Source organism: Benincasa hispida, chromosome 1, assembly GCF_009727055.1.
Source record: "Benincasa hispida cultivar B227 chromosome 1, ASM972705v1, whole genome shotgun sequence".
NCBI classification, from domain to species: domain Eukaryota; kingdom Viridiplantae; phylum Streptophyta; class Magnoliopsida; order Cucurbitales; family Cucurbitaceae; genus Benincasa; species Benincasa hispida.
In genome coordinates this window covers 91089064-91105966 of record NC_052349.1, presented here as the reverse complement: position 1 = coordinate 91105966, position 16903 = coordinate 91089064, and the positions used below count along the sequence as shown (strand labels likewise).

At 37.4% G+C, this 16903-nt stretch overlaps 1 protein-coding gene and 1 long non-coding RNA gene across 2 annotated transcripts; one reads left to right on the top strand and one right to left on the bottom strand.

Moving 5' to 3' along the window:
- Positions 1-1222: 1222 nt before the first annotated feature.
- Positions 1223-9398, bottom strand: LOC120070186. The gene is made up of 3 exons (XR_005479809.1): positions 9050-9398; positions 2003-8094; positions 1223-1377 (listed from the first exon to the last, which is right to left on the bottom strand). It is a non-coding gene; the product is annotated as an uncharacterized LOC120070186 (long non-coding RNA).
- Positions 9399-11714: 2316 nt separating this feature from the next.
- LOC120082624 (3-isopropylmalate dehydrogenase, chloroplastic-like) lies at positions 11715-16903 on the top strand. The gene is made up of 11 exons (XM_039037880.1): positions 11715-12017; positions 12143-12272; positions 12387-12498; positions 13864-13939; positions 14048-14136; positions 14736-14822; positions 15456-15572; positions 15684-15791; positions 15908-15961; positions 16047-16199; positions 16616-16903. Exons 1-11 carry the CDS (start codon positions 11801-11803, stop codon positions 16688-16690), a joined length of 1218 nt encoding a protein of 405 aa, XP_038893808.1. The 5' UTR covers positions 11715-11800; the 3' UTR covers positions 16691-16903.

Genomic DNA, 16903 nt, shown 5'->3' with positions numbered 1-16903 from the left:
ATATAATCTTATTATATTTATAACCTATGGTTTAATATTATATCATATGCAACATATGAACTATAGTCTTTTTCTCCTCCACTGGATATAAATCATATTTATATCATTTTCCTCCAATTAATGTATCTTATACATCATGTAAACTATATCATATATAATTGACCAGTTCAAGCATATCATATATAATCGAACTCTCTCTTGTCAATTTGAACACTTCAAACTTACCCAAAAACTGATTCTCAACTTGAATCCATTGGGCTGATTCTCAACTTGAATCCATTGGGCTACCAATGGGACCTTATAGACCTATGGCTCAAAGCTCCAACGGTATGTGAATAGCTAACTAAACTCTTTAGCCACAAGATACACTATTCGTTAACTATCAAACATTCCACTAAATATCGACAGTTGCACTATTTTCACCACAGATATATTTATGTGTTCATCGGATATAACCAATCAACAGTACGATAACCTTTCACAAATGCTCGTAAGTACAACTGGGTCAATTTACCGTTTTACATTTGTAGTTACATCTAACTCCTTAAGTACCACTGATTCCTCTAATGAACAATACAACATAGTCCTACTATATGTGAACACCTCTCGGGCCATGAGAAGGTGTGTGGCACCACATCGTTCAAGTTCCAAAATCAGTCCTTAAGGGAGCAATCTATCTACTTACCCCTACTTTAAGGAAAGATTGAATTCCATCTTAGGTAGCTGAGTTCCTAGCTCCTAAATCAAATAAATCCCCAAAGTGGTAGGTTTGAGTCGATGATCTGGCCACTCGCACCCATGCAAATCAAAGGACCACCCTCAAAGGCAGAAGTTCCCAACTCACTGAGGATTCCCAACTCACTGAGGATTGAGGTCATGTTATCTATGGTTATCCTAGTGACGTGAAGTCTTTCTCATGAACGGTGTTATATAACGAGACTATAACACTTCATGGTTCAGTCTTATACAAACTCTTTTGTATAGAACGCTCCCGCTCGCATGTCTCCACATGAATAATAGGATCAGACCATCTGTAGCAAGTCACACCACTTGTGACTATTCTACAAAGCGGGTCGCATCCATAGCATTACCAGGATAAAGTTTCCCTCATATATCCATATATTATAGATCATGGTTATCACTTAAGACATGATCCACCTATATCATGCTTAAGTTACAACGACAACGAGGGATCTTAATTTATTGGTTTGTGGTAAAGCAATTAAAACATCCAATGTTCCATAGACAAAAATGAAGAAAAATATCATTTACATCACAAGTGTTTGTTCAATACAATATTTACAAACTACATGACCCAACAAGAGTTTAGGGCATCATCCCCAACAGTCAAGACATGAGACTAGACCCGTCAGTCTCCTGAAATAAAACATGCATCAAAGTGAGACAGTAAATTGCCCCTGCTAATCTAATCATGCATAATATACAAAATTTCAATACTGATCCCGCCGCACAGATCATCACATAATATGAAAGATCAAACATGCTCTTAATACTCATAACTGTCATGCAACAAGTGTAACACAAAGATAAAAATCATGCTCCTAAAGTCCATTAATTTATTTGATTTTGATAAATCAAATCTGTGTTGTCTGGCATGAAGACATTGGTAATAGTACGACTTACCTCAAATTGGTTACAAAAGTCCACGCAAATAATCTCTTAAAAACCCTTGGATAAACTCGAATTAATCATATGACATTAACCACAAGTTTAGTTTAGCAACTATAGCCTAAAATAGTGAATCCAATATTTAAATAAATCCTTGGGATCTAAATCCAAAGGATAACCAACCACAACTTAACCAAAACTTACCAAACTCTAAAAAAATTTCGTCGAAAAGAATGGTTTCTACTTCAATGAACGGCATCTAAATTTCTTAAATCTTGAATCTAAGTTTCAAACCAAAAGAGAAGTTACCAATTTAAACCAAAATCAAATGGATAAATTAAACTCCTCAAAATTCAAAGAAAATACATCTTACCAAAAGAAAAAAATTCAAGGTTTTAGACAAGGACGACCAAGGCAGTGGCGGCAACCCTGATCGGCGACTGGTAGCGACGTGCGACTTATCACTGCTGAAGCTTGACGGACAGAACGTCGGCTGACGAAACGAAAATTGGCGCAGGGCGTGCAGATCGGCGGCATGTGGTTTGTGGCTGAACGCGACGACAGGGACGGATGGATGGGCTTGACGCGGACAAGGGGCGCGGTGGAGTTGACTGGTGCTCGGCACGAAGGGTCTGCGGTGATCTGGGACGCGGCGACAGTTTCAACACTTGGCGGTGGCTAGGGTTTGCGTACCGGAAGAAAGAAAAATAAAACGAAAGGGGGGGGGGGACGACCTGGCGTGCAAGAGAGAAAAGAAGAAAAAAAAAAACTTTTCTTTTCTCTTTTCCTTTGTTTTTTTTTTAAAAAAAATTTCTTTAACACTCAAGTAAGACTTAACCTATTTAAATAAACTTAAACCCTTTTCTTTTCTTTCTCAAAAATCCAAATATCCAAATTCCTTTTGGATTTAGAATCTCATATCCTTTTTGGAAAGGATATTTTAAACCAATTATCACAATAAATTGATTTAATTTAATTAACTTCTCCAGAGAATACAAGACGAACTCGAAACTTCAAATTTTAATTCGATTTTTCAAAATAAATTAAAAATTGAAACAATTAGACACAAGTCACAAAATTTCCTTTAATCAAATTTAAATTTCAGAATTCTTCTCTGAGAAAATATTTAATTTGAATCGTCCTTTACAGTAATTCAATTTATCCTCCAAGATTTAAAATATTCGCAATTACCACAAAATACAAATTTTAAATGACGAACAAATTTGGAATGTCACATTCTTCCCTTCTTAAGAAACTTTCGTCCTCGAAAGTTCATTCTTGAAAAAGCTTAGGGTATTGGATTCTCATCTCCTCCTCTCGCTCCTATGTAGTCTCCTCGAATTGGTGATTTTACCACAAAACCTTCACAAGAGCTATATTCCTGTTGCATAAAGTCTTCACCTCCATGGAAAGAATTCGAACAGGCCTCTCCTCATAACTTAAGTTCTCGTTCAACTGCAATGGCTCATAATCCACTACATGAGACCGATCTACTATATACTTTCTTAACATGGAGGCTGAAAAATATTATGAACTACGGAGAGAGACGGTGGCATTACTAACCAATAAGCCACAGGCCTAATCCGTTCCAAGATCTTGAAAGGCCCAATAAATTGTGGACTTAGCTTCCTTTTCTTCCAAATCTCATAACACCTTTCATGGGTGCCACCTTCAAAAACACTTTGTCACCAGTTTTTAAACTCTAGTCTTTACACCTAACATCGGCGTAACTTTTTTGTTGCTTTGAGTTGTTTGCATACGTGCTCTGATCTTTTCTATTGCCTTATTCGTGGTCTATACTAACTCAGGTCCTAGCAACTTCCGTGCACCTACCTCATCCCAGCACACGGGCGACCTGCATCTCTTCCCATAAAAGGCCTCAAACAGCGACGTGCCAATGGTAGCCTGATAACTATTATTATAAACAAACTTCATCAAATGCAGGTGAAAGTCCCAACTCCCCGGAAAATCTAACGCATAAGCATGTAACATATCCTCCAACATTTGGTTTAGACACTCTGTCTAACCATCCGTCTGTGGGTGAAAGGTTGTACTAAAATCCAAACAAGTACCCAACGCTACTTGGAGACTCTTCCAAAAATTAGATGTAAAGCAAGGGTCTCTGTCCGACACAATGAACACAGGCACTCCATGCAACCTCACTACCTCTTTCTTGTATAACTGCGCCCACTTACTTACCAAAAAAAAATAAACTTCCCTGAAAGGAAACGTGCTAGCTTAGTGAATCTGTCTACTACAACCCAAATCACTGTAAAACCCTTCGCGATTCGCAACAACCCTACAATGAAGTCCATCGACACACTCTCCCACTTCCATTCTGGAACACTCAAAGGTTGCAACAAGCCTGCTAACTTTTGTTTCAAGGCCTTCACCTGCTGACACACTAAGTACTTACTGACAAACTCTGTTATCTCCCTTTTCATGTCATTCCACTAGTAACAACGTTTTAGGTCCTGGTACATTTTGGTACTGCCAAGATGTATCGAAAATAGGGAATTATGAGCCTCCAATAACATATCGTTCTTGAGGTCACCCTTCGCTGGTACACACAAGCGTCTCCGAAAAGTAAGACCATTATCTGCGGACATAGAAAACTCAACCCTTCCCTGACTTCACCTGTCGCATTATTTCAACCAGGTTATGCATCGATAATTCTCTGTCTCAAACTTAATTGCACCGATAATTATGCCAACTGTGCAGTGACCTCCCCCACCACCACTACAATCTCGGTCTGCTCCAGGTCCTTGCATAATTGAGTATTCTGGTGATAAGGGCTGTTGAATGGGTTGCCTTCCTACCTAAAGCATCTGCCACTACATTTTTCCTTCCCTGGGTGGTATAGAATCTCACAATCATAGTCCTTCACCAACTCCAACCACCTACGTTGTCTCATGTTTAACTCATTCTGAGTGAAGAAGTATTTAAACTCTTGTGGTCCGTGAAAATCTGTATCTTTTCTCCATACAAGTAGTGCCTCCAGATTTTTAAGGTAAAAACCACGGCTGCCAATTCCAAATCATGTGTGGGATAGTTTTGTTCATGGTTCTTTAACTAACGAGAGGCATAAGTAACTACCTTATCTTGCTACATCAGTACGCTTCCCAAACCTTTCTTGGAGGCATCACTGTAAATAATAAAACCACTTGTTCCATCTGGTACAGTGAAAACTGGGGCAGTAACAACTTTTGCTTAAGATCCTAATAACTATCCTCACAAGCCTTACTCCAAATAAAGAAAGCTATTTTTCGAGTCAACTGGCTATGCGGGAAAAGTCCTTCACAAAACGACGATAGTAGCCCGCCAACCCCAAAAAACTACGCACCTCATTGACTGTGGTAGGGCGAGGTCAGCTCGTGACTACCTCAATTTTTGCGGGGTCAACAGATACACCTTCCTTTGAACCACATACCCTAGAAAGGATATCTGCCTCAACCAAAACTCTCATTTGGAAAACTTGGCATACAACTTATGCGCCCTCAAAGTCTCTAAAACCCTTCATAAGTGCTCTTTGTGTTCTGTCTTTGTCTTGGAATAAACCAGAATATCATCTATGAAAACTATCACAAAGATGTCAAGGAATTTCTTGAACACTATATTCATCAGGTCCATAAATACTGTAGGAGCATTTGTCAAACCAAACGACATCAAGATGAACTCATAATGCCTACACCTCGAACAAAAAGTTGTCTTAGGAACATCACTATCCTTTATCCTCAACTGTTGGTAACCTGACTGAAGGTCAATCTTGGAAAATACTGTAGCCACTTGTAATTGATCAAACAAGTCGTCAATCTTGGGAGTGAATACTTATTTTTTTATAGTCACCTTATTCAACTCCCAGTAGTTAATGTAAAGACACAATGACCCATCTTTTTTTTTTTTTCACGAAAAGCACTGGTGCACCCCATGATGACGCACTAGGGCAGATGAAATCCTTATCCAGCAACTCTAGCAACTAAATCTTAAGCTCCTTTAATTCTACTAGAGTCATTATGTACAGAACTTTCGAGATAGGATTTATACCTTGCTCTATAGCAAAATCTATCTCCTGGTGCGGAGCCAGACCTGAGAAATCCTCTAGAAAAACATCTAGGTAGTCTCTTACTATTGGCTCCAAAGTTAAGGAGACCTCAGGCTCTCTAGTGTCAACAACACTAGCCAAGATACTCCAGGTACCTCGGTTAAGCAACCTCTTGGCTTTCATAGCTAAAATTACTTTGGGCAGGACCACGGTCCCGCCCCTTTAAGTTTAAAGCTAGCTTCCGTGGGAAGGTTAAAAAGCATCTCCTTGCAAGAGGAGTCTATACTAACATGATTAGCAGCTAGCCAATCCATGCCCAAAATCACGCATGTCCAAGACTATTAAAGTCACATCTAGTATATGACTCGCTACTTCGATCTGACATGCTTTTATCTTTTCCTTTGCTAACATAATTTCTCCAGACGGAGTGGATACTGACAACACATAGCGCAAAGGCTCTAATTCTAACATGACATGTTTAACAAATATTGATGATATAAATGAATGGGATGAACCCGAATTATACAATACCAATGCAAAGTGTCCCAAGATTGGAAGCGTACCTATTATAACAATGCCTGACTTCTCGGCCTCCTGTTGGGTGGTTGAGTAAACAGACCTTGTTGTTGCTGAAGTCTATTCGAATTCCTTTGTTTATGGCCTACAGACTGGTTCCCGTAACCTGACGTGTTTCTATTAGGGCATCTATCACTCGAGTGCCCCTCCTGTTTCCAATGAAAACAGACCCCAGTGCTCGCCAAACATCATCCTCGATGACTTCTCCCACACGAGTTACACATTAGCCTTCTTTCTACCATACCCGCCTCAGTGGCTTGTTGCTTAAAGTGTCGAAGTGGTTTAACTGAGCTTTGACTCCTCTAATATGATTAAGCTCGAAAGCCATCTGATCTGCCTTCCTCTTATGACCTAAGGAAAGTCCTAGCCTAAATGCTTGAGAGTGTTCATCCCCTGACTATGAATCCATCTCAACTGCCAAGCGAAGTGCTTCAGCATGAATGGTTGGTCTGAAGGCTCGCACGATACCTCGTATACTGTCCTTTAGACCTTGAACGAACCTTTCCACTCTCATAGCCTCCGTAGCAACCAATTTTGAGGCAAAACGGGACAGGGTATCAAACTCCTCCACCGACATGTGCCCCTGCCTCAACTCAAGAACTCTTTTTGTTTATTGTACACCTTAAGTTGGCAGAGAAGTACTTCGCGTAAAAGCTTTCCTTGAACTGCTCCCATGTCACAGGTTCCCCCTTGCACCTAACATCCTTTCTGCTGACTGCCACCATTAACAGAAAATCGTTTCAATCGTTGATATCCATAACTCTGCATTGGTAGGATCCTTTAGTGACCCGTTGAAGGTGTTGGGGTTGTACTTTCCAAAATCTTGCAAATGTTTAGCCTCTAATGAAAGGTCTGACATGCTCTAATTTTGAGTTATGTTCTGAGTCTAAACTTGCGAAATTTGAACCTGCGACAGTGGTAACTGATGGGACTGGACAAACTGGACCATTCTCTCATCTAGCATGTCCTTCATCTTACTCAACACGATTGATGTGACTGCTTCCCCTATAACAGTTGCCCAATCAGTGAACTATGTTGGGACAACTAAGGGGGCCTATGTCTATAGGGGCGTAGCCGTGTGCTGGGCTTGGCTTCATGTCTGGGTTTGCTGCTACCCTGACCCTGAGGGGTCTCTAGGCGGCAAGGGATCTTCTGGTACTAGAGGGACATGAATTGGTGAATCTTGAATTTATGGATCCTCACCATGAAGATCTTGATCTTGAACTGTCAGGTTCTGCCCTTTGGGATCGCACCCCCTTCGGGTAATTCTGTGACTGCCTCTTCCCCTAACATGTACTATTTCCTAGCAATTGTTCGCAACCAACTTTTAACAACTCCTCTTACCAGTAAAACACATCAAATGCAGTCATAAGTGCTACATATTTGAGTGTATATTATCCTAAATACTTTTCATAAGGGACATACCTGGCGATGACGAAGAATCCATTATTGGCCAAAAGGAACAACCTGAACTTACATAGTAAGTTAGTCTACAGAACCCAAAACATGGGCTCTAATACCAATTGTAACAACTCAACTTCTTAAGACAGCTAGAAGGGGTCGTTACTACTTAAGTGAATATAGAATCTAGTCAGACTTTAACTCAAGATTTCAAATCACTTGAATCGGAGTACCCCTTAAATATGAAAATAAAATTTAAAAAAAACGAAAGAAAATATTAACTGAAAAAGAAATCACAAACCCTTAGACCCAGTCAAGGAAGGTTTGTGAAAAGAAAACTATAAAAACATGAGAAGACGTATAAATTCAAATGTGTAAGCGTTCCTAGTTCCTTTGGTACGGTCACAGATTCCTCTTATCAGTCGCCCGAGTATCCTTGCCCTTACCTGAAAAACATAAAAAGATAAAGGTGAGTATAAAATACTCAGTAAGTGATCCCATTACCGAGATCAGACTATGCATCCACAAACAGAGAATGTTTGTGTCAACAACTATAACTGCTTCTGAAAGACAAACCAAGGGAACAACTTATCTTGCTTTAACATGCATGTCTAGTGACCTGATGACACACCATCAAAACATATAAATAAACATGAAAGTGAACCACAAAATCGTAACATGCAAATTAACCTGTTGGCTCACGCATGTCTAGTGGCCTAAAGGCACACCGTCAAGACATGTCTAGACCCATCAGTCCCTTGAAATAAGTTGCCCATGTTGATCTAATCATGCATCATATACAAAATTTTATTGATCTCGTCGCACAAATCATAACATAACATAAAAGATCAAACATGCTCTTAATACAAATAACTGTCCTGCAACAATTGCAACATAAAGACAAAAACCATGCTTCTAAAGTCCATTAATTTACTTATAAATCTAATATGGGCCACCTGTCATGAAGACATTGGTAATAGTACCACTTACCTCAAATTGGTTACAAAAGTCTACGCAAATAATCTTCTTAAAAACCCTTGGTTAAACTCGAATGAGTCTTATGACTTAACCAAATTTAGCAACTATGGCCTAAAATAGTGAGTCCAAGATTTAAATAAATCCTCGGGGTCTAAATCCAAAGGATGACCAACCACAACTTACCCAAAACCTACCAAACTCCAAAAATTTTCCGTCGAAAAGAATGGTCTCTACTTTGATGAACGATGCCTCTTTTCAAGAGGTTACCAATTTAACCCAAAATCAAATGGATAAATTAAACCCCTCAAAATCTAAAGAAAACAGATCTTACCCAAAAAAAAAAAAAAAAAAATCAAGGTTCTAGCAAGGACCAAGGCAGTGGTGCCCATGCTGATCGATGACTGGCGGTGACGTGCGACTTACCACTGCTGAAGGTTGACGGATAGAATGTCGGATGATGAAATGGAAATCGACATAGGGCGTGGAGATCGACGCCGCGCGGTTCGTGGCTGAGCGTGACGACAGGGACGGATGGATAGGCTTAGCGCGACGGAGCTGATCAGTGCTCGGCACGAAGGGTCTGCGGCGATCTAGGATGCGGTGACGACTTCAACACTTGTCAGCGGCTAGGGTTTGCATATCGGAAGAAAGAAAAAGAAATTGGATTTAGATGCGGTGACGACCGGACGCGCGAGAGAGAAAAGAAGAAAAAAAAACGTTTCTTTTCTCTTATTTTATTTTATTTTATTTCTCTTTAAACCCTCAAGTGAAACTTAACTTATTTAAAGCAACCTGAACCCTTTCCTTTTCTTTTTAAAAAATCCAAATATCCAATTCTCTTTTGGATTTAGAATCCAGATCCTTTTTGGAAAGGATATTTTTTAACCAAATCACAATAAATTGATTTAATTTAATTAACTTCTATAGAAAATTCAAGAGGAACTCAGAAACTTCAAAATTTAATTTGATTTTTCAAATTAAATTAAAAATTGAAACAATTAGACATAAGTCGTAAATTTTCCTTTAATCAAATTTAAATTTCAGAATTCTTCTCTGAGTGAATATTTAAATTGAATCGTCCTTTACATTAATTCTATTTATCCTTCGAAATTTGAGTTTAAATGACGAACAAATTTAGAATGTCACATCTAGTTAGGGCCCGTGAGAAAAAGTGATAAGTTCCTGGCGGTTGGGTGTGAAAACTAGCCCTCTAGGTAAAATAAATGTCATTTATGTTTTGTGTGTATGAGTTTAGGCACCTTTGTCTTAGTGTTGCTTTTTTTTTTTTAAGTATGGTATGTCCAGGGTCGATAACCAAACCAAATTAGGGGAAAATGGGATGAGAACCTTTTAAAACTTTTCTGGGTTGTGCCTTAACTAGCAAGACTCTAGGCTCACTCATGCATGAATAGATTTAGAATCATTCTTGAACTTGTGCTTCATTGATTGATCATAATTGATTTTCGTTCTTGATTTCAAATTTCATTCGATTTGACTGTTGAGACTAGAGTAACAACATTATGAATTAAGCTAGCATGTGTTTAATCAATTTATACTCTATTTTGTGTGTTCCTAGCTTGCTTGGGACGAGCAAAAATTAAGTTAGGGGTGTTTAATAGCTCTAAAAAAGAGCTAGTATTCCTAGTTTAATTTGGGCTCGTTATTGAATTTTACGTGTTTATTTTCCTATTTTGTAGGTATCGAGTAACCAAAAGTATTGGTGATTTGGAGCCGATCGGGGTTAATTTGAAGCAATTTGGAGTTGATTTGAGCATCTAGGCTTTAAAGGAGTTAAAATTACCAATTTTCCATCAAGTTCTATCGAGTATTCTATATTTTTATTAATGGCATCGAGTATAATAAAGTATAATCAACCAACGAGTAATCGAGTAAATTGCCATCGAGTATCATCGAGTAATGAGTAAAATGTTATTCAGTAATCGAGCATCAAGTATTGAGTAAGGGATCATCCTGCATCGAGTATCGAGTTTTTGACAGAACATTTAGCGTTGCAACGTTTTACCTAACGTTCATGGCTCTCTTCTATCGAGCATTACAATGTTGTTTCTAGCATTGCAACGCTGCGAAGATTTCTATAAATACCTCTCTTTGGTTTTAGGTCGAAATATGTTGAATCTTGGAGGCCGAAGTAAAACTTCATTCTTCTTCCTTTTTCTTCATAATTTAGTATCTTTAGGTTAGTTTTTTTTTTTTGGGTTGTAATCGATGGATTGGGTGTGTATCTGGAATTTGTATATGAGTTAAGAGGTAACTCCTGTCTAATTTATTTGAGTAAAAACCTTATGTTTATTTTCCTTAAGGTTTTCTAATTAATTTAACTAAATTGTTGTGAACTCTTTGGGATGATTTGATTGAATCTTAATGGAATTTTTATAAATTGATCTGACAAATTAGTTTATCGAAATTCTGTTTGCAAAATCGTTATAGCCTATGCATATATTGGTTGATTTAGTTGCGCATATTAGGATCGCATGTGTAAAGTCTAGACTTTTTCTGACTAAATACATGTATGTCCCAATATAATCTTTTTCAAATAAATAATGCTATAAGATATGGCTTTCCGACTTGTAGTATGTCTCAACAATTGAATCATTTCGTAATGCAATTCAATTTTAACTTGTATATGGCTAAGAAGAAAGAGTTGTAAATTGAATTAGGGCTAATTTGGTTTAACATCAAATTTAGCTAATTGGGCTATTAGATTTTCTAATAAGTTGAGGGGTTGACAGATTCAGTGTAATTAATTGATGCCTAAGAAAATAAATTGCATAAGAAACTCTCTCTTGCTCTATAAATTAGATAGACTCCTAGTCTACATTACATTTACCTTTTTATTTTAATTTCACACACATGTCTTAGACTTTCTCCAATTTTCATGACTTTACCCAACGTCTTCCGAATCCACCAAATAATGTGTAATTTAAAACACATGGATTATCGTAATAAATAAGTGATACATGACCAATAGACTAACAATGAACCTTTATATTACACCTAATTTAACATATTTATAATAAAAACCGATTTTGGGAATGAAATTTTACCAAAAGCAAATAAATAAGAAAAGAGAAGCCATAGCCATTCCGAATTTCGGCATAATTTTAAGGCACATATTCTACTCTTTACAGTTCAAGCTTTCAGCTGCCTTCATCCATGGCGGCGGCTCTGCATCTCAACACAAAGCCTTTCAATTTTTGTTCCCGATCCATCAACCTTTCAAAGCCATCGCCGACGCTTTTCCGAGTCAGGTGCTCTGCCGGAACTTCCCCTTCCCGGCGCTATAATATCGCCTTACTTCCCGGCGATGGCATTGGCCCGGAAGTTCTCGCTGTCGCCAAGGATGTTCTCAACCTCGCTGCTTCTCTTGAAGGTCCCTCTAATCCATCTCTGGTTCTTCCCCTTTATTTTTCTTTTTTGTCGGAACGCTACTGAGTTCTTTGGTGAGATTGTACATTTCGTTTTGAGTTTTGACGAGATTGGATTTCGTTTCGTTAGGGATTGGATTTGATTACAAAGAGATGCCCGTGGGTGGAGCTGCGCTTGATTTAACCGGGGTTCCGTTGCCAGATGAGACGCTTTTAGCAGCAAAGGAATCTGATGCCATTCTATTTGGCGCAATTGGAGGGTATCTTTACTTACAGCTTGTGCTATCACATCGATTTCTTCCTTAATCTTTTGTTTTATTTACTTAAATGACGTGGTTTATTGAATAATCTCATTGTTCATTTCGTTTATCAAGTTACAAATGGGATGACAATCCAAAACATTTGAAGCCGGAGACTGGGTTGCTTCAACTCCGGAAAGGTCTTGGAGTATTTGCTAATTTGCGGCCTGCAACTGTCTTTCCCCAGGTAAACTTCTACAATATCCTCCCTCCACGGCTCCACCATACCAAACTATTTATAAAGAAATTGCAAGCCCAAGGTTCATTTTCGTGTTAAGCCCCCGATGCAACAAATAGGTGTTTGGATTATTTGAAGACGGGAAAGTTGCTTGATTTGGAGCCTATAGATAGCTGTGTTTCATTTTAATTTTAAACTAGCCTCATGTTAACTAGGATAGTTAAGAGTAATTGCAATTGATAGCATTTGTAGGAATAATAACCAAGTGTATAACGTCATTTTAAAAAAATTGTAAATATAGAAAAGTCTATCGTCCATTGTTGAATCTATCAACAATAGAAGAGCGATAGACTTGTCTATCTTTCGTTGATAGATTCTTACCAGTGATATGGTCTATCACTAATAGACTTCTACCAATAATATGGTTTATCACTAATAGACTATTTAAATTTGTCCATATTTGCAATTTTTTTAATATTATGTTATATCTGCTAATACTTTGGGTCTAATATCTATACTTGTAACTGTCCCTAATATTTTTATAACCACCATGAGTTATTATTTGAAGCCCTACAGACAGCCTTGTTTCATGTTAATTCAGACCTCTAAATTAATGCGGCATGACTTAGGGCCTATTTGGATTGACTAGAAAAAAATATTTTTTAAAAAAATAATTTTTATTTAAATTCTTTTGATAAAAAATTGTTTAAAATACACTTTGAAAGTGTTTCAAAAACTATTTTGAGTGATTGCCAAACACTTCAATTTTTTTTTTTCTAAAATGACTTATTTTCATAATTAAACACTTGAAAAGTTAAATCAAATATATTCTTAATGGTCGCAGTAATCACCGTGGGTTGGCCTATTAGTCAATAAAGTTATGTAAATAATAAAAGGCTGAGAAGGAATGGTTCCAGTCATGGTGACTACCTACTTAAGATTTAATATTTAAGAGTTACCTTAGCAATTAAATGTAAAAGGGCTAGATGGTACTCCAAGAAAAATAGTTGAGGTGCATGCAAGCTCACCCGAAAGCTCATGGATATCTAAAAAATAGAGAAAATTATGCTGGTAATTTCAGTGGTCTACTTGTCAGGATTAACTTTCAATGGTTTGCATTATGTTTAGAAGTGTGGGTGAAACTTCAAATTGCATTTTGCATTTCTTATTAAAGAGCATCCCAGTTTTCCTGCCTTCAAATTCCATGGGTCCTAAATGAAACCTGAAAGAATTTCCCTGTAACGATTTTAATTGAGATGCATAAATTCATGTACAATCCTGTGATTTCATAAAGATGCACCCGTGAATATGAGGTTGAAGTCTTATATGTGGTACTCTATTACCTGTTGATTACTCCATTTCTTATTTCTTCAGTTGGTGGATGCTTCAACTTTGAAGAGAGAGGTTGCTGAAGGTGTTGATCTCATGGTCGTAAGGGAACTCACTGGAGGTAAATAATTTCCTCCAAATGATATGACATTGCATGTCTTGATTTCCCTCCATCTCTCAATTTTGGGATTTTGAATAAAGGTGCCATGATTTCTTCCACCTGAATTAGGTATTTATTTTGGGCAACCAAGAGGTTTTAAAACCAGTGAAAATGGGGAAGAAATTGGATTTAATACTGAAGTGTATGCAGCACAGGAGGTAATTTATTTATTTTTAATTCCACTTCCTTGTGAACTTGCATATACAGTATTCAACTTTGTAGCCTTATACGACATGCTCTCAAGTCTTATCTTTTGCTATAAAATGATTAAATAATACTCAGATCAGTATGCCTCGTACTCAACAATTTCATGCTAATTAACGAATCCATTCTTTAAAGTGTTCATTCACGCATGCATGTAAAAGCTGTACCTCCCCCTCCCCCCTCTTTTTTCCCTCTTGTTCTTTCCCCCTTTTTTCTTAAAGCATAAAAAACATTGATATTTTATATAAATCTTAACTTGGAACGATTAGATGTTCCGGGTGCAACTGCTGATTCCCTCGTCTTCTTGATTGTATATTTATATGGATTATTATGTCTCATTGTAATTCAAGCATTAGTCTCTTTTCATTATATATGAAAAGTTTGTTTCCCTTTTAAAAAAAAAGATCAGATGTTCCATATTTCATTTTTCTTGAAATTAAGATTACATGCTTAATTTGTTTCTATATCTAAAAAATCCTCTTTTATTTTATATACTATATATTGTGTCTATTTGAACGATTATGTTTCAGTTTGTTAATGTCTTCTATGACAGATTGATCGTGTTGCTCGAGTGGCATTTAAAAATGCTCAGAAGCGGCAAGGAAGGGTTTGCTCCGTAGACAAAGCAAATGTATTGGAGGTGCTTAGAAGTTAAAACTTTGATCTTTTTTTTTTTTTTCTTGATTCATTGATATTGTGGTCATCGTGATCCATAAAAACAACCTTGTCATCCAATATCAAGCACTTCCTACTTAATGAAGGATGGTGGGAGCGTTCTACGGAATCTGTTATTGGAGGAAGTTTGGGATAATATCATACCTCTTTCTTCTTCTTGGTCATCTTTGTCAACTTTGTTTAAATTTTATTTTTCTCTGTAATTATAGCAATTTTCTCATCGTGCCAATTAGAAAGTCTTTCTGTAACCTTAAATTAGGGCTTAACCTTCTCGTCTATTTCATTTCTCTCCTCTGAAAAAGTTATTTCTCTCTTAGAAGAACTTATTAGGAATTTGAGAGAACAACCTCTGACCATTCCCTTATTTTGCTAGAAATAGGTTGAATTTTGAGAATGTGTTGCTGCGACCTCCAGATTTCTTTTAAGTTTTGCTGAAGATTCATTCAGTTCAGGGTTTCCCTACTTTATTTAAATATGGTCGTAAATTTCAGCTCACTATGTTATGTAAGGTCCATGAGTGTAAGAGCTGCAACAGTAAAAAGCAGTGGTCATGTGTGTTTTATATAGAAACCTCACACTGGAACTGACTATTTTGTAGGCGTCGATACTTTGGAGGAAAAGAGTGACAGCAATAGCTGCAGAATTCCCTGATGTCGAACTCTCGCACATGTACGTTGATAATGCTGCAATGCAGCTAATTCGGGAACCAAAACAGGTTTGCATTGAAAAGTAGTCGTTTTTTCAAGGAGGGCTATTGAAGTGAAGCCTCATAGCTCCTGTGATAGGATAATTGAATTTTGTTTGGACTGAATGTGGAAATTTGCAGTTTGATACAATTTTGACGAACAACATATTTGGTGATATTTTGTCCGATGCCGCATCCATGATTACTGGAAGTATTGGGATGCTTCCATCTGCAAGTCTTCGTGAATCGGTAGTCAAAATTATTCTCTTGCATTGCTATTCTGGTTTTTTTTTAATACGTTATGCATTTATCTTGTGATCCAAATCTTCCCAATTCCCTTCTTATGAAATCAATCGTTTGTACAGGGACCTGGACTTTTTGAACCTATACACGGTTCGGCTCCTGATATTGCTGGACAGGTTTGAGATGTTAAAAGATAAAAATCATATGGATAAGGATGTAAAGTTTTTTTTATGCAATGAAATGACGTGGTTTTATATGTAGGATAAGGCAAACCCACTGGCAACAGTTCTCAGTGCTGCTATGCTTCTTAAGTATGGCCTCGGTGAAGAAAATGCTGCCAAAAGAATTGAGGCTGCAGTTTTGGATACTCTAGACAGAGGATTTAGAACTGGTGACATATACTCAGCTGGATGTGTACGTATTCTATCTCGAGTATCTCTCTCGCTCTCTCTTTCTTTATTCTTTGAATCAAGTAAAAGTATAGGCAAATACCTAATCTAACTGACATCAATAAGATCAAAACATCCGGGGAAAAAATGAGTTGACGATTGAATTGTCCAGTAGTAATCAAATCACCTCAACCAATATATATTAAATATCATGACAAGACAATGAATGATGTAGGTAGTTTTTGTCCTTGTATTGATCAAATCGAGTTGGTTTTTTATTGGTTTCATTAACTCTTAGGCTTCAATCTACATCCCTTATATGATCAAACGTATTGCATAGTTGGGGTTGTTTGTATGATCTGTTTTACTGCCAATTTTGATAACTATTATCTTTAATCCCTCTTCTTGGTCATCATTCTAATGATTTGCTTGACTGCACAGAAACGAGTCGGATGCAAAGAGATGGGTGAGGAGCTATTAAAGTCAATAGAGTCCCATACACCTGCTGCAGTTTGAGTCGAACACGGGCAAGAGATCCTTTGTTTGCCTCTTGGAGTTGGTTTGTAAATGTGCCCTAATTGTCGGTTTCAATTCACTCTTAAAGTTGAGTTTAAGGTCTTCATTTTTCCTCAGAACTTTGAATAACTGTCATATTAGGGTGTAAACATTTTGACATTTTTGATAATCAGAAGAACAAGTTATTTGTCAGGCCAATTTGCTGCCTCTTTC